Source organism: Tripterygium wilfordii, chromosome 1 (assembly GCF_013401445.1).
Source record: "Tripterygium wilfordii isolate XIE 37 chromosome 1, ASM1340144v1, whole genome shotgun sequence".
NCBI classification, from domain to species: domain Eukaryota; kingdom Viridiplantae; phylum Streptophyta; class Magnoliopsida; order Celastrales; family Celastraceae; genus Tripterygium; species Tripterygium wilfordii.
In genome coordinates, this window is record NC_052232.1 from 1,958,664 (window position 1) to 1,977,207 (window position 18,544).

General features: G+C 36.5%; 1 protein-coding gene across 3 annotated transcripts; it reads right to left on the reverse strand.

Moving 5' to 3' along the window:
• Window positions 1–4,597: 4,597 nt before the first annotated feature.
• On the reverse strand, window positions 4,598–18,073 carry LOC119997326 (TNF receptor-associated factor homolog 1a-like). Of its 3 annotated transcripts, none has more exons than XM_038844272.1 (13): window positions 17,725–18,073; window positions 16,729–16,930; window positions 15,360–15,471; window positions 14,371–14,459; window positions 14,205–14,273; window positions 14,000–14,129; window positions 11,707–11,865; window positions 10,909–11,257; window positions 10,049–10,161; window positions 7,728–7,878; window positions 7,190–7,653; window positions 6,918–7,110; window positions 4,598–6,221 (listed from the first exon to the last, which is right to left on the reverse strand). In XM_038844272.1, the coding sequence occupies exons 2-13, from the start codon at window positions 16,901–16,903 to the stop codon at window positions 4,821–4,823; spliced, it is 3,405 nt and encodes a 1,134-aa protein (XP_038700200.1). In that variant the 5' UTR covers window positions 16,904–16,930; window positions 17,725–18,073; the 3' UTR covers window positions 4,598–4,820. The 3 variants fall into 3 exon arrangements, with proteins under 3 accessions (XP_038700200.1, XP_038700207.1, XP_038700191.1); XM_038844279.1 differs by having other exon boundaries at window positions 16,729–16,937; XM_038844263.1 differs by having other exon boundaries at window positions 16,729–16,946; window positions 17,725–18,072.
• Between the last annotated feature and the right edge of the window lie 471 nt (window positions 18,074–18,544).

The window sequence follows — 18,544 nt, forward strand, 5'->3', positions numbered from 1 at the left end:
TAGTTGAATTGGTCACAAGGGGGAAATAGGGAGGGAGGTGGTGTTGAACTTCAATCCCAAGGTTTTCCATTTCGTTGTCTAATCTATGGAAAGGTGTATTGGTTTACAAGAGGCAAAAATATACATTTGGTCCTTCAATTATACATTTGATTTCATTTTTGTCCTTAAATTTTTTTTCTCTTAAAATCGTCCCTCAACTATTCAAAAGTACTTGTTCATCCCTCAAATGATTATTACATAAAAAAAATCATACATAATATCTCAATTGGCGTAATTTTTACATTTGTCACCTCACTTAGCTTAAATTTTACACTTGTCACCTCACACAATCACCGCAATACCTATTTCTTCGAAATCCCCAAACTATTTTGTTCTATAGTTTAAACACTAAGAGTGTTAGACACTTAGACATTAATAGTTTAGGCATAATATCGTTCACGTTTGTCAAAGTCTCTCAACTAAGATTACCCCGATATGCCAAATAGATGTCATGTAGGATTTTTCCTGCTACTCTCTCACTTGAATGATAAAATAGATACCTTTCAATAGTCGAAAGACGAAGTTAAGAGCAAAAAAAGTTTAAGATTAAGGTATATTTTGTCGTTTACAAGATTAAGGTATATAAAATGGTGAAACTAGGGATGTAGTTGAGAGCCTAAATGTTATATTTTGCCATTTACAATATTAATTAATGTATATAAAATGGGTTTCTCTGAATGTGACTAATGAGACTGGAAAGCAAAACAGTTTCATGACTTTGAACGTGTAAAGAGGACTGGCTAGAATGTGGTTTCATTCGTAAACGCTAAGAGTGTGTTTGGATTGAGGGATTTGGAGGGAAGGGAAAGGAAGGGAAATAGAGTTTCCTTCCAATTCCCTTGTTTGGATAGTTTATTAAAAATTAAGGGGAGGGATTTGAGGGGATTTGGAAGGAAGATTTCATTAAATTTTTGTTAAAATTCTTTCTCTCCAAAATGGAGTCATTTGGAGGGAAGGGATTACTAATTAAGTCATTTGTAAGTTAAATATCTATTTTACCCTTGTACATAATATTTTAACACAAAAATAAGGATAAATTAGTAAATTAAACAAATTTTCCTTCCTTCTTTTTTTTATCTATCCAAACATGGGAGAGGGAAAAATAATCCCCCTTCCCCTCCCTTCCCTTCTCTCCCCCTCCCCTCCCTTCTCTTCCCTTCTCCCCAAATCCCTCAATCCAAACACACTCTAACTCCCACAAAGTTAAAGATATGAACAAGGGATGAGGTAATCGGGTATTTCATCGAATAAGCAATGGCAAAAAGACCCTGAACAATACAGTAAAACAGTAAACAAATATATTCTAAAATCATGTTTGTTTACATTTCTGATAAATCAAACGATTCGGATTCATCCAAAATATATCAATCAGACGATTCGGATTCATCTAAAATGGGGTCCCTAAAGTTAAAAATTAATTGATCATCATAAAATGGGGTCAGAAAACCGTAATTGTCGGTCTAACTCAACGTTGTCATCAAAATTTTCCCAACCACAAAGTTGGATGGTAAGCTATAAACCCTAGAAAAAGTAAACATTGACCAAAGCAAGATTTCCCAAACTAAAAATCTAATCAAATAAACTGAATCCCATATCATCGTCACTCTCTTCCTTGGGCTCCTCCTGAAAGAAAAAGGTTGCAAAACATATTAGAAGGCAGGGCAGGGTGACGAGAACAAAAACAGGAAAAAGCTTGGTCAAATAAGAATGAGGAAACAGAAGAAAGTTGACTTTGAATTCTTTATCAAGAAAAAGGAGAAGGATGTTAGACAACTGTAAGCCAGATAATTGCCAGTCTCCTCTACTAAAATTAAAATTTATTGCTTAATATAGCATATTTATGTACGTTAAGTCTATAAACACCGTCAAAGCAGTTTAAAAATTACTATGGTGTTTGATTAATCAAGGAAGTGGAAATTTCGTAGCCGCTCAACACAGCACATGTGCTTGTTTCTTACGAAAGCACTTAATCAAAAGGCCAACAGCAAAAAAAGGTCAACAATATGAAAACCAAAGCTGAGTAACAGAGAGGTTAATATAAAGAAACTACTCTCTCTAAGGAGAGGTAATATGGTTCATCCAAGCAGTCAGAATTGACTAATAGAAGTGACCAGGTTATCAACTGCAAGAGATTCAAATACAGAGGGTGTGATGCCTTTAGTGCATGACCACGTTAAAAGAACCAGATTTTCAAATGATATGCTAAACAACAATAAAAGATCACGGACCAATAGTTTTCCATAAATAAGCAGGTAAATTATTTATTCGAACAACTTGTTATTTAACTTGGTAGACAAAAGCTAGTCATTGTCCATGGTTAAACCCGTTGTTATCCTAGGCGCAACATCACTACATCAGTGCCTTGCTAGGCCCTCAGGCTCGCACATCTTTGATAAGCCCACATGAAAATTCAAACAAGCACAGAGATCAGATGATTGCAACCTTGTATTGTAAAACTTTTTCTGCAAGGGCTTCTTCTCATAGTATAATATACATATATGATGAGGACTATTTACACCCCTTAGTTAATTAAGTACACCCAAAAAAAATTCAATCTAACAACACCCCTATTGACCCTACCAAATTCCCCCAATTTCTTTCCTTTCTCCCGTTCTCCTTCTCCTTCTCTCCTTTTCCTCCTTCCCAGATCTCAGCCTATGTCCTTCTCTCCTCCTTCTTCCTTTACCATAGGAGAGGATCTTCAAAAAAACCCAGATGGAAGATCCAAAACAGCATTTGGAATATTCAATAAAGGGAAAAAAGGTTCAAAGAATTTCTTGGAGGGAGGAGAAAGTCGAGTGATTAAAGAAAGATGGTGTGGATGATAAATTCGGAGATAATGAAGGGGAATAGAAGTCGATTATGGGGGGGAGCGTTTCTGTGCTGAGTTTGCCTTATGTTGGCCACTCCCAAGATACCACTATCCTCTGAGTACCACCTGTTCGCTGATATGCGCAACTTCTTTCAGTCTTTGGTATGCTATTTCTTCTTCTTTCTTTACATAGACATGTGAAATGTGTGATTTCTTCTTCTCTCTTTACATAGATATGTGAATGTGAGACTGATTTAGGGTTTAGGTGAAGAATTTAAGGTTTTGATGAAGAAGATGAATTGGTTAATTTTTTATTTTTTAATTTTCTTTAATCTCAGCCGTTGATGAGATCCAACGGTTTTAATTTTCTTTAATCTCAGCCGTTGATGAGATCCAACGGCTGAGATTATGGGGTGTAAACTGCAAAAATTAAACAAAAAATGAAATTGGGGTGAATTCATAAATGTTATGTTTTTTATTGAAGTTTATTTAGAATAGGATGTACTCAGTTAAATAGTGGGTGTAAATAGTCCTCATCTTCTTTTAAAACAAACCAAATAAATTATAATAAAAATCAAAAACATAAAAATATATGAATCACAAAATATTTCATGTTTCTCTCGCGATAATTTAATTTTTTTCAAACGAGAAATATATAGGTGCATCAGTAAAATTCATCTTTTAGAAAAGTTGTTTTTTTTTCTTTTTTTGTAATAGCCCATTTCACCATCTTGAAAGTACTTGATAATAATATTCTTACGCAAAAGCATCTCCAACAACTCTTGTAAATAGGTCCTACATCTTGTTTTAGAGGATGAGAGTTGAAATTGGTACAAATATTCTACTCCATCAACTCTGCTATCTGCCCACCAAAGTAGCGTTGGGCTATAGTGATCTGCTATGTGGCGAAAAACAATATATTATAGAATATATGTGGGACATCATGTCCCGCTGCTAATCAACCATCAAACATGCAATCTTAGTGGAACACATGACCAAGGGCGAATCCAGAAAATGAATTGAGCGGGGGCTTAGTTAAATGAGAGTTTTTTGAGCGTTAATGGAGTATACTTAGTTAAATGAAGGGTGTAAATAATACTCATCTTGTTCTTATGAAGAATGGGGTGTTATAGTGTTCTCATACATGATAATTAATTATCAATTAAGTATATAATTAATCGATGATTAACTTTCCAGACAAAAAATGTATATAACAATAATTAAGTGTATATAACAAAAAAGAATGTGGTAAAATATTTGATCATCTATAATTAATTAGGGAAATAGTTAATCATAATTAATTAAGGGATTAATTATGAATTTTGAATGTTGAGAAATCACAATATAACCGTTGGTAGTCAACGATTGGACTCAATTGAAAAAAAATCTAAATATCTTGTGATAAATATATATTTTTTTTTAATATTTTCTGATATTTATCTATATTACTATTTTACTAAAATAATGTTGCCTCGAAAAAGAATGTAGCAATAAGGAACTGATTTCTCTGAAGAAAAGGTCAAGACGAAGACTCCATAATAGTTAAAGACACTAACCAAGTCCATCCAGATTAACGAGGAGAATTTTCTGATTGCCGTTTGATTACATTTCTTACTGTCAGTTTCCACTAGTGTAGCTTGGCAATCTCGGATTAACCCTAACGGGAACAGCCACAGCCACAGCCACAGCCTGCAACAAAGCAGACAAGAAATAATGTCAATAAAAATTCATCATGCTCACTTCGAATATGAACCCAAAAACCCAATGTATATTAGAGCCTCATTATAGCAAAGACCGGAGGCAAAGCAGGGAAAAAAAAATACTCTTTACAAAACGTTCTTTTTGATAGTAAAAATTGCAGCCTCAATACAATCTGAGACCCAAAGCCATCCCTTCTTCACACATTATTACAATGAACCACCACCCCCACAGGTTAGCAGGCAAATTTCAAATTTCCAACATGGTTTCTTCAATGTCCATTTGAAGGCCGAAATACGGTATAGCCATCGACACCACATGCTAAATTTGAATAATTTGGACTATAAGGGTAAACATCACCATCCGGATTGCTCATGCCGCCTGGTAAAGAAATGTCGGAACTAGTCATCTGCCAATGGTTTGGCATCAGCCCATCAATATGCCCATTAGCATAAGGTAATGAACTTCTAGAGCGGGGAAAAAAACTCCCCATTGAGTCAAAATGACTGCTAGGTGGGCTATATCGCCGCCGGAATCCATCATCTTGGTAACTCTGTGTTCGCTCAATCCTGCCAGAACTGGTTGAGGTCCCCAAGTCACCTGATTCACCCACTTCACAAGGAAATGTGAATTGTCGCTTTAAGAGTGACCCATTGCAAAGAGACTGGAAAACTGGGTTTGCCTTGTCTACTTTCATCCCATTTTCGTCATCAAGCAAATCATTGATGATATCAAGATGTGGAAACTCATCTGTTACCACGCCTTGGGTGGGTCGTCCAGAAGTATAAGCTGGAAATTCAGTGTAGAAATGCTCCCGTGATCCACAGTTCACAGGCTTGTACAAGTCGAGGTTTTGAATGCCATTAAGCAGAGTAGAAGGAACATGATGAAGATTCCTATTGCCATCACTTTGAGAAACTTCAAGCCATTGAGGCCCATTCTGTGCAACATTCTCAGTCCCCATGCCATAAGAGAAGCCAGACTGAACAGAGTTTGGCTCTACCCTTTCAGAGCTCTGTGGTAAAAACACCGGGGCAGATAACAAAGACCGTGATTGTGAGTACGCCATAGATGGACTTATTCCTGAACTTGGAGGGCTGGGATGGTTGAAAGCAGCAGAACCTGAACCAACGGGATGACTCATTATGGCATTTCGATAGGACTGTGGACCATAACTATGAGTAGCTGGTGACGGATCAGGACCCAACCGGCCAGCTGCACTAACCAAACGGGCAAGTAACGGGTCTGTCTGAACCATGGATACAACAGGGGCAGTTGCACGGGGAGCAGGGACTAGAGGAGCACTAGAAGGCCTTGACACTGAAAGCCCTTGCTGTGGCATGAGTTTTTCTGTTGGTTTTGCAGCTATTATGTTCTGGGCCTCAAGTTTCGACGTGCCTGAGTTCTGGGACGAAGCAGTTAAAGATGTGACTTTTCCACTCTGTGGTGAGCTATTTAATGAAACTTTCTTAACTGTAGGATCCACTGGAGCGGCACTCTTCTGCTCTGACTTCAACAGAATATTTTGCCCCGACTTCAACGGAAGACCGGATGGCAGATTTTTGGGAGGGCTTTTGGGAGATGACAGTGAAGTTATTGCCTTTTCTTTATTAGATCTGTCCACATCGAGATGTTTCGATTCCAGTTTCTTCTGTGGTGGTACAACTTCTTCCTATCAAATAGAAAAGGAAATGATCATCCATGACAGGGAAGTTAAAAGAAAAATGCAAACATCATGTGATTTGAATAAGAAGCAGAAGAAAGCAAAAAAGCGTCAGAGGGTTCCAGTAATTTACCATGAGAGCTTAAACATAAAAGCACAAGAGAGAAGCCTTCAACATTCAGCATTGAATCAAGCTACGAAAAGCAGTCCAATGATTTTCTCATCAATTTTTTTGGATAGGTGGGGTGGGGCCCTTCTAGGAGAGAAAACCCGTTCTTTACTTCAGAGATAATTTTGAATCATTTCTTTGCCTTAATAAAATCATAGTACTACATTCAGTCACCACAATATGGAAAAGGAGGGTGGGAGGGAACCCTAAGAAACATGATATCTACCAGGCTGGTTAAGAGAGAAGCTTCTTCTTTTTTTGATGAATAATATTCATTTTGTTATTAGTTGTTCTTAGTGCGTGGGAAGATTCGAACCTTCAACCTATTCAAAATCCTAACGAGTGGCTACCACTAGTCGAAGTGCTCCAAACAAAGCTCCTTGTTTGGTTAAGAGAAAAGCTAACAAAAAGATTAAATTAACACAAAAGATATACAAAGCTTTCATGCTTGTTAAGACTTTTCTTAGCTACAAACATTCCCAATGCCTGCATATAATGTAAATCAGATAATAGAGGGCACTAGCAGAATAACTCACTTTCTTAAATTCATTCTGCTCAAGGCAATTCGTCTGCCCCTGCATGCAGTTAGGAGTTTCTGATTCTGATTCACCAGCTTTGCTACTTCCAGAGGCATCATGAATATCCATTGCATCTACTACAGACATAGATGTCTGATTATCCATTTCATTTGCCAAACCTTCTCTGACCTTACCTCGTCGACTCTTTTCTCTATAAATAGCAGACACCAATTCAGATACATATCTCACATTCTAGATCGGAAGTGCAAAAGTAAGCGAAAACAGTTTACCTGCAAGGTGACTTTTTATTTTGATAGTTTGAAAAAGAACTCCCCTTGTAGGATCCAGTCATTATCACTGATGGGACTGAGTCTGTAGAACATGTTGAGGAGCTATCATCCATCACAGACAGGTTCCTTTTATCAGTCCCATTTGGTACAGATGATAGCCCACTAACTTCACTGTTACCAGCATCTGTTGAATGATGAACTTCTGACGTGTCAGTATCCCAATTGATGAGACTGGCATCCCTTTCTTCTGAATCAAGTGGAACTACCTCAGCAACACCATCCACTGAATCTGACACATCGGAAATATCTTCCATCACATCTGGCTTTTCAACAACAGGCGGATCATCATCCACAATGGAGTCTCTTGTTTCACTAGGTTGTTCATCTAGTGGCTTCTCTTGGGTCAAAACACTACTCTCCCTCCCTCTGTCCTTCCCTTTGCGATTGTTCTGCTTTTGTTTAGACTACAGCATACAAGAGATCAGCGTTAATCAAGATCAATGTTTATTCCGCAACAATCCTCATTGAAATCCTATACCTGTTTCTTCTTTAATTTCTTCTCCTTTTCTAGCGCTCCACGTTTGGCCTTCTGCTCATTCTCAGCTAGCCATGCAGCCTCCTCTTCACGGATGAGCTCTTCTTGCCTCTTCAAAGCAACAGCTTCCTGGTATGCAACTTCAATTTTATTGCTGCACATGGTCATTATCATCATCATCATCATCATCATCATCATCGGGCCTTTATCCCAAAAGTTTGGGGTTGACTACATAAGTATACGATAAAATCAATGGGAATACACTACGTGTATTCGTTTCCGCCATTCATTTCTATCAAGGATCAAACTTTCAACAATTCTTATTGAAATCTGATTACCATGTCTCCATTAGTTAGAGGGATATACAAGACTGTGATTGCTCCATTTTAATCTGACAACAGTTCAAAGACAAACTAACGAAGACAAAAGAACAAGGAAAAAGAGAAAAATGAAATCTAACTAAACCTAATCCATATAATTACGCTAAGCAAACAGTTGCTTACATAAGTGAAATGTCCAAGCAAATCTAGGTTAATACAGAAATGCAAAAGGTAAGGAACCAAGATTTGGTAACACAATAAGATTAGGCCTTCCATATATTATATTAAAAACCTCCAGCACAAAGAGAACTGAAATTAAATTTTCAATTATTTCTCTCTTTTCCTGACAATTTCAAAAACCACACTAAAGATTATCAATCAAGTATAACTGTGTCCCTGGAAAACATTCTTCAATAAAGAGGCATTGAAAAAAAGCTACTTCAGATAACCATATCAAGAAACAATTCAGACATCGCAAGCGTAGGCATGATTTTATTTTATTTTTCCTTTTGTATAAGTATGCTTCTACATTAGGGGAGAAGGGCTGGGGGCTTTGAACCCCTGATGGGCCTGACCTCAAGGTCAGAGAAGTTTGGGGGTGGCCAGCGGGGCTGGAGCACCACCCCTATGAGTAGGAATAATTTTAACTGAAGGCACAGTTGACAACTCTTGTTTTAATTGTCACCATCGTAGAACCTTGCCAAATATTATGAACACAATCCCAATAGAGAATAACTTTTTTCTTTTATGAATTCACATAACCGACATCAGACTGACTGAGACAGGCCTTCATTATGATGATTATACATGAAACGTTCGTAAGAACTGTGGAGCAAATTTTCAAAAAGAATTTCTTTTCAGCTTCAACTTCTCATTTTCTATCCTTCAAAAAACAAACTTCTCATTTTCTACTGCTTGTCACTCCAACTCAAAATGTTCTTCCTTTTTTTTTTTTTCCAACTTCAATAAATCACTAAAACTAAAAGTACCTCATTTTCCCCATATCTACACTCTACAGTCTACAAAACTAATGCTTAATCCCCAGAAGAACTATGTTAGCTATGTGAATACAATAATTACGCTCCTGAAAAATTGACCTTTTGGAAGTAGCGTGAACACTTGAAAAAAAGGCATAGAACATAAACTATAAAGCATGTGAAGAAAGCAAGAAGCAAGGATGTTTACACAAAAAAAATAATTAAAAAAAAAATTGATGAACTTTTGTTTCTTCCAATAAGGTAAAGAAAAGATAAACAACCCAACATTAATGAGCATAAAGTAGCTTCTGCAAAACATCACACATATATGAGTGGCCAAACAAAGGTGCAAGACACTGGTACCTTAATATTAATTACTACCAAGTATTGACCATTATCACTATTAGCATTAATTTGCATCTTACGGAAAACTAGGAAAACATGCACGCGCACCAATTCAACTTAAATTTTCACAATATTAACGTCACTACATTCTTGGATAGCATTGTTTTTCCAACTCTTATATGAAGAAAATTTGGTATTTCTTCTTTCTTTGAGTAAGGAAAAATTTATTAAAGGGGCACAAGGCAGGTACAACCCAGACAAGAGATATGTCGATACTATAAATATTAGGTGCAAAGCAACTACTGCTTTTCCTGAAGACTTTATGATTTGCGAGAAATTTGTGAGAGTCCATCAATGTGAAACAGAAGGAATATCAATATTTATTTTTGAGAGCACGGAACCGCTGTTAAATTGTGCCACATTGGACCCACCTTGCAGAGTAAGACCCCTTTTAGCATACATAAAGTAACTAGCAGAAGAGGACAGAAACTTCATTAGTTCATTTCTAGAAGGTTGCTCTTAGTAACAAACGCATAGTGTCAAATCAAAAGAAGAGACTCATAATGCTGATCCCATTCCGTGACAGAGACAATAGGAAATTGCTAGCAATTTGATGATAGTGATGTTTGACACCACGACAATTATATCACACAACCAAAATGCATTTTCCCAATTAAACTACCTGAATATATGGGTGAGAGCAAATATTTCCACAGTTCTACGACCCAATTCTGTAAGCCTACTTTCATCACGCTCGATGAAGTCCTTGTTAAAGTCCTCCCCAGAATTTCCATCCTATACAAAAATGGAAAAGTTGTCGTATCAAATGATTATCAAGTTAAAAACAAGATGGTATATGTATTAAGCAATTCGTAGAAGATGGGAAATACAAAAAAAGAAGATAAATTAGACCATAACAAATTTGAAAGTAAGTGATATTGCAATATAAGCACAGAAAGCCTTCCATTTCTGGTAATTTTCATCTCATTGAGCCACATTAACCTGCAAAATCATTCACATAAAGCCAAGTTTGATTTGCCAGAACTTAAAGAACAGTGTTGCTATTCTAATGCAGAAGTGCTCTTTGGTATGAAAATCCCAGCCTCTGATTCAAAGAAAATTTAAGACTCCTATGTTTTCTTTTATGAGTTATTTTTTATTATTAGATTATTAGAGTGAGAAAGGACTCGAACCTTTTCCTGAATCAAGTCCTCAGGACAAGTCCTAAGAAGTAGGCTACCAGAAGACCAAGAGTTCTTTTATTATTATTATTATTATTATTACGATTCCTATTTTGCAATGGAACAACTTTAGCACTGTACCAAGGCTCACCTTCGCATCAGATGAACAATCTTGGAATAATTAAGGAATTATTTACAGAAATTAGTAGCTAAAATAAAAATTTTGAAAAGTATGAACAAACCATGTCAAGACAATTGAACGTGTGCGGTATACATAGTCCCATAGAGTCAGGGAATTCGTATAAGAGTCACAACTCACAACAGAGGGTTTAACATGCAATACATGCATGAAGCACCTCACCTTTGTGCGATTCTGAGGGCCTTTCTCGTCTTTGGGAGGCAATGGTTCCAGTGCAGCCCTCTCAAGTAGTAGAAGAACATCATCCCCCAACACAAACATATCTTTGTCCACATGAACAATAGGAGCTGGCATTTCCTCGACATCTAACAACTTTGCCTTCTCTTTCTCCCCTTTAGCCTGATCCTCAAGAGCCTTCAATCCACTATATAAGGAATCCATCACCAAAGTTGAAGTGACTTCCTTCTCAATAAAGAAATTCTTTACAACTACTTTAAGTATTGCATCTCTTTTCTCCATAGACATGCGTCGTTTAGTATTTTGATCCATTGCCAACCAAAAAGCGCGGAAGCTAGAAACATTTCAAAATCATCAGTTATTGTCAAACCAATTCCACATTGTCCAGAAGAGTAACTAAAGAAGGCAACACATAATACCAAAATACAACATGTCAGGAAAGTAATTTGTGCAGTTCACAAAAATATTAAGTAAAGTAAACAGATCAATAGGTCAATAACGCACAAGTAAAATCCATAATCAAATAACCAGGAGACAATATCAAAGAACAAGCAGTGAAAAAACCCAATGAACTATCAACTGGAAAAAAGTTCAACCATAAGAACAAAAATACTGTCAACACAAAAGCTAAAACCACTCTTAAAGGAAGCAGGAAGAACTTCAGATACCACGCCTTAAGACACCACAGCTTTGAGAAACGAAATATTCAGGGGGGCAAAAGTTTAATCAAGGTTTTCAGTCATTTATAACCGACTAATAATATTAGAGAAAAGCATACAATACCTTGACCATCTAGCTTTATCTTCTATTAACCGAGCCAGCTTGCCTCGTTTCTCCTCCACAAAACGCCGACAACTCTGCTCAACATTTGTCAAATATACCCTAACGAGTTCTCTCCGATACTGACAATCAAGGCAACGAAAAGGCCTATCAGCTTTTTCCCTGTAAACAAAAGGCTAAAAAATAAGTGTTGCTTATCAAAATATAAAAAACTACTAAAAGTTCAATAAAGGAAAAGTAACCACCATTTAAGTGCCATGAGAGATCTCATAAGGAGTATGCTAATCACACGGTGAAATTTAGTCTAAAGGATACTCAAGATATGGAGGCTTATCAAAATAAAAAAAACTACTAAAAGTTCAATAAAGGAAAAGTAACCACCATTTAAGTGCCATGAGAGATCTCATAAGGAGTGTGCTAATCACACGGTGAAATTTAGTCTAAAGGATACTCAAGATATGGAGGCAACCTTAGAATCTAAAGGATTTAAATTAAGTGGGACTAAAACATAATATATGAAATGTAAATTTAGTAAAAACAAACAATGGAACAGACAAATAATAGAATTAGATGGGAGAAGAGTAACAAAAAGTATGATTTTAAATATTTTGGCTTGATTTTCCAAGATGACAGAGACATTATTGAAAATGTAATTAATATTTAATAGGATTAAAAACCGGTGGATGAAATGGAGGAGTTCATCCAGAGTTTTATGCAATCGAAGGATTCCTTTAAGGTTGAAGAGCAAATTCTATAGGTCAACTACACGACCTGTGTGTATGGTTTTGAGTGTTGGGCTATTAAGAGAGAACATATCCAAAAAAAAGGCATATAGAAGAAATGTGATAGGATTGTCCCACATCGAAAGATGTGGGAGCTAAGGTGTTGTTTATAGGGGGAGGTATGGGCCTCCCTTAGTACCCAAGGTTTTCTAGTATGGGCTGGGAGGCCTTGGGTACAGCCGGCCCATATGGGTGGGTGTCGGTTGGGCCTTGGGTGCTGAGCGTGTATGGGCGCGACTCTATCAAAATGTGAATGCCCCATTCGATGTATGATCACATGGGGAAAAATAGGATAAGAAACGAGATTATAGATCTAATGTAGAGTAACACCAATTGAAGATAAGTTGCGAGAAAATTGTTTAAGATGGTATGGGCATGTTCAACGTAAAGATAGTAGTGCGGCGGTATGGAGAATCGAGAGAATTTGTATGGGAGAGGGTAGGAATCGAAGATCAAGACGTAAAAAAAAAATTAAAAAAAAAAAAATCGTGGCTTGAGCCTTGAAGTAATAAAAAAGGATATAAGTTCAATAGGAGTTGATGAAATTATGATCTTAGATAGAAATAAATGGCGGAAACGAATACACGTAGTGGATTTCCGTTGATTTTCTCCTAAACTCATGTAGTCAACCCCAAACTTTTGGAATAAAGGCTCGAATGATGAAGCTAATTGGGAAAAACTTTATGTTGTAGAGACAAAAACAAATGTGTAACAGTAACAGTTCCAAGAATTAACCCTGAGTAATTCTCACAACCTTCAGCACCATCTGAGATGGAAATCTTTATTCATGTGATGCAGACCATCCCATGTGCAACTAGTCAAATGCTTTTTACTATTCAGCAGCTCTCTAACCTGTTTCCAGTTTATGATGCATAAAGTCCAAACCCGCTACAGCCCCTCCAGTGTAAAGTTACAAAAAAAAATTCAGAAATTCAATATGACATGAATTCTAATAGGAGGCTACTCTTAGAAGGAAACCTCAACGCTGACATGGAAATACAAATGACGTCATCAAATAAAGTCTTGTAAACTGCCCCAAAGCACAGCAGTCATGTAAGCGTTTCTTTGGTAAAAAAATCCTTAAGTTTTTAACCATTCAGCCATTCTCAACTCAATTCCAGCTTATATCGAATACATTTGGGCACATCTACAGTAGCTCGAACAAAAAAAAATACACTGTCTAGGAAAATATTTATTATATATTTAAATATAAAATGAAGGTCTAAGAAAATAATAGCTTAGAAAAAATAATCCAGAATGCAATTCAGATAGCAACAGTTAAAACCTCGGGAAAATAAATTTTGCAATAATTCCAAACCATCAACATCGGGAAAGGATGCAAACATACACAGCCGCAACTTGCCAACATAAGTGCTAACACAGTAAAAAGAGAAAGTTGCAGAATAGTTATCATTATATATCTAAAAGGACCGGGTAGCATACAAAGTTAACAGTAAAAAGATAAGGACACAATGCATCACATATAAAATCAGAAAATAAGAAACCAAAAGAACCTGATCACTTGCACTTGAGCCTTTATAATAATAGAGTCAGCATCAATAAACCCATCTCGCACTTTTGATAGCTCCATGAACTTCTTCCAACCCCAGTCATGCTCTTTCTTCCAAAATCGATGCAGTGTATCTGAAAAAATTTATGTTAGCATAGCATAAATTGGAAATGGCACTGAGTAGCCAAACCAACAATAAACCAACCAACCAGAATATTTTGACTTCTTAGGATCTTTATTCACCACAGCTATCGTGAACTGTGCAAAATGACTCCAACCTGTTTCATAAAAACAGTATAAAATATGTGACTATCACTATTAAGAAAATACAAAAAAGATGGACATACAATTTCAATCACATTAATAATAGGACACCTGGGAGAAGTTTTTCATGGTTGGCAACACAGAGAAATAAAGAGAGATGGTTGCTAACATCACAGCCTTGGGGATAAATTAAAATATACCTGCCATGCAAAGAAGGATTAGATAGAAAAGTCGTTTTGAGCAATAAAAGGAAGGAATTCATTGAAGAGGCATGAAGGGGTGCTACCCATAGAATACAACAAAAGCAGAGTTATCTACAAGAGAAACTAAATTATATCAAGATGCAAATTTTCTTTAGAACAACCATAACCTGTTTGTAATCCAATAGTTTTAAGTCTTTAACCATATCCTGAGATATAATCGAAGGTCCCCTGTTTTCAGTGGCACATCCTTTTATAAAGAATTGCACTTCAGTTATATAATCATCAGCTCTCTCTCCCTGGAAAAGCTTTGATGAGAAGCCAAGACTTTTTCTCCCTGAAGCTTCCACTTATGGCTCTGACATCAGCCAATCTACATTCTCTTTCCCACTTCCAGATGATCTAATCAGTGATGCCTCGACTTTACAGTAAAATGAAGAAGCAAAGATGTTAGAAAGACATCTTTGTTTCCCCCTGGAATCCATCACCAATGAGATTGTAGAGAAAATCATATTTATTTTGTTGCAATACAGACAGTAACCAGCGATCAATGCACCATACCCACATTTTCTTTCAGCCTTCTAATACAAGGGTACAATACACTGTAAATCCATTTGTGATGATAGGGCTATTGCACAATATAAATCATGTATCACCAATTCTAACGACTATGCCAGCCACCACTACCGCGTCAATGGAGGCTGATGTATTGAGCCTTAACACACATTGCAGATATGATACCTTGGCTACAATAGATCAACCTTATTACGGCTACAAGCTTTGCCCTCTAAGGAAAAAATTGTGACCAAGAAAAAAAAAAGGAGCGAAACAAATTACACAAATCTGCATCACAAACTACACAAATCTGCATCACAAACCAACATATGTAAAACCCCATACCATTTGTAGCCGCCAGCATCAAATACATCACTATGAAGTTCTCTTTTGGTGATCTGCGAAAATTTCTCTATCTTCCATGTATGTCTTCCAAATAACTCAGAAGGTTTTGGCCCTGAAAAGAAGGAAACCTGTTGATGAACAATAACCACAAGTAATTTTGGACCTAACAAATGAAGAAACATATAGAAGTAGGAATCACAAATTTCTTTTTTGTGTATAAGTGATGGAAAAGGAAATAATGCATTTCACCAGGAAGGATTAATATAAGAAATTTAGAACATAAAAAACCAGAAGATTTAATTTTTCTTTCAACCAAAGTACTGGAATGACTTGAGGCATAGAAGTTGAGACATGTGCTTCCAAGTTAGATCCAAATAAGTATGACACTTGCGATCTCTAGTATATGTCTCAGAAGAAACCCCTCATATTTCCATGCTAGTCAATCCATCTATTTCATAATCTGAATATAGTACTAGCGCAGAAAGAAACAGTGTGCAATCAATAATACATCCACTACTAAATTTCTGGAAACACGAATTAAAGCCCACAACAGCGTAACCAAATCCCACAGACAATAACTTTGCTGGAACTACAGTGCATTTCAAATCAACCATCAGATAAATATAATTTCTAAGCATTCAGCATGGGAGTTGGATAAAATAAGAGGGTCCTGAAAATCCCTCTTTTTCTCCCTCTTCATTCATTTGCTCCCTGTTCACTACCAAGAATATCGAAGGCCGCAAAAATGCTCATTTAAGTGGAATTAAGGTAACCATTCCCATGTGGATTAACCTTACTTCAAACAAGACAGAGCGAAGGCAGGGAGATGAAAAGGGGAGAGATATAATAATAATATAAAAGAATTGAGAATGATGGTTTTTTTCAGTGGTTACACATGATCACCTGTCCAACCAATAATGTGTAAGTCTAAACATCTCCCCAATGGTCAAGTAAAAAAATAGGAATTTGCTTATAGATTGGTATTTCACAGTCAAAGATTCCCAATGTTCTATCTAACCACTAAGGTTTACAAACTGTAAGCTGGAAGCAAACACTAACCAATCGCAAGATACTGATGCAACCATAGAATTTCATGTAAAAGGCAACTAATTACCATATAAAGCATCATCGAACTAAGAAAGAGTAGGAGGATGTCACCATGACCAATTAGACTACCTTCATTGTATCAACAGAAGGTAACCAAATGCTTCTTCAAATCCAAATAGAGCTAAACGTATCATATAAATACAATACGTATTTCAACTTATTTAAATTCTACTGACTATCAATCGTCAAGATAGCAAGTAGCTGCAATCAGTGTGCAACTCAATAAATTTAATAGAAACATGGCCGAGTCAAAGAAAAGCACCAGCATCATCTTCATCAATGTCCCAGTAACGGGGTGATGTTGATGGGGTTCCATTTTCAACTTGTTCAGAATACCGCCACTCTGCCAATGCTTCTCCTGATTGGCAGCCCTGGCCACTTGAAATTCCGTCCACGGAGCTTCCTGTTACAGACTCCTCACTCGCAGTTCCCACCATTTCCCACTCCAAACTTCTCCAACCAAACTTTCAACTCCAATTGCTAAATTTAAGACAACCAGATAAATTACAGTCATAATTAGGAGTCAATTTGCTTTGCATGATAAAAAAATATTAAACACAGAGGAACATTTATGCATTAACCATCAGTTCTAATAGAATTCGAAGGCCCAATATCAAATAATGATTATAATTATATCCAAACATATCAGATGTTAAAACTAAAAAAATACACGAACTATCCGTCTGGCTCCTCATAATATACAAAATCCACTGTAATGAGCATTCAACTCGGCATTCATTTGGAACCACCAGAGCCAGGAAACTCAAGCCAAGTCATCTCAATGCAATTAATGACTTCTTAATAAGACCATACAAAGAAGAGAAAAGGTTCAAATTTGTTGCTTATCTAACAATTGGTTTTCTCAATTTCATCAGCAGCCAAACAGACCCAAACGCATAAAGTTGTACACATTTGAAACGATTATCTCACAGAAACCCGATAGCAATAAACCCTCACATCTAAATTCTGAACAAACATTGACAATCAAGCTTAAGAGCGAACATTTTTATTTCCCTTTTAAATCAAATAACCCAAAATCCTCTAAAAGAGAAACCATCTCGAATGACCAAATTGAATAAACTACACTTAACAAGGCCCGAACATAATCAGGACCACTAACGGAAATTCGTAGACACCAATATCAAAACCAAACCCTAAACCTCAAAAGAATCAACGGCAGAACAAATTCAATTACTCATTGAAATCTCAGGAACGAAAACTACATCATATAAATCGAACAGTAAATACAAACTCGTACCAGAGACTTCTCAAATAAGGCTATGAGGCAGCTTCTCTGAAAATCCAGAAATAGAGAGAGGTTCAGGTCCGAAAAGAGAAAATCGTATTTGAATTTTTATCAAAACAACAAAAATCCTTTTTCGACGTTACGCAATTTGTCCGATATTGTTTTCGCGTAAATTGGGAATTTAGGAACAGTGTTTTCTGAGGAGGATAAACGGAAAAGGGAGGGGAGGGTGGCTTGTTATCTAGCTCCTCCTCCTCTCTGTGAGAATAAAAAAAATATAAAATAACGAAAATGGAGATTTTAAAATAAACGAGAAGATGGTTGTAAATGGGAAGGGTCGGTGCTTCTTGACTCGTTTTCTGGTGCATAGAATCAGAACCTGTTGATTTCGTGGACCCCCGTTAGAGCAATCATAAATGGTTGCTTTTTTGGGTAGTGTATTTAATTGATGTGGTTGTATTAAGAGCAATCCCAATGATCATTTTTTACTAGTTTAATTTTTATATAATAGAGGTGGGACTCGATATTAATTTTTGTGTAAAAATATAAATGTGTTAGTTACGAGACCCACATGTAAAGCAAACATAAAGGCATGGGCTTTGTCATTCCCCATATTAGTGCAAGCAAAATGGAGCCAACAAATTAGCTCCACTGCAAGCCTTTTTGAGTCCATGGATCATTAAATTTGTAAAATCTATAATCCGTGGGCAAACAAATGTTGTCCATTGCAATTGCTCTTAGGGGATGTATTTTGCTGACGTGGTTGAGCCAACAAAATGTATTGAGACAAAGGTATAAATTTGTTAATTTACTTTTTGTGTAATAGAAGTGG

Bases quoted from the DNA above. Each gene is read 5' to 3' on its own strand.
- LOC119997326 (XM_038844272.1), bottom strand. From the start codon at position 16,903: ATGGTGGGAACTGCGAGTGAGGAGTCTGTAACAGGAAGCTCCGTGGAC. The intron at 14,274-14,370 runs GTGTCCTATTAT...TTTATGAAACAG, and splicing joins CCATGAAAAACTTCTCCCAG to GTTGGAGTCATTTTGCACAG. The intron at 11,866-13,999 runs GTTCTTTTGGTT...TTTTGTTTACAG, and splicing joins GCTCAAGTGCAAGTGATCAG to GGAAAAAGCTGATAGGCCTT.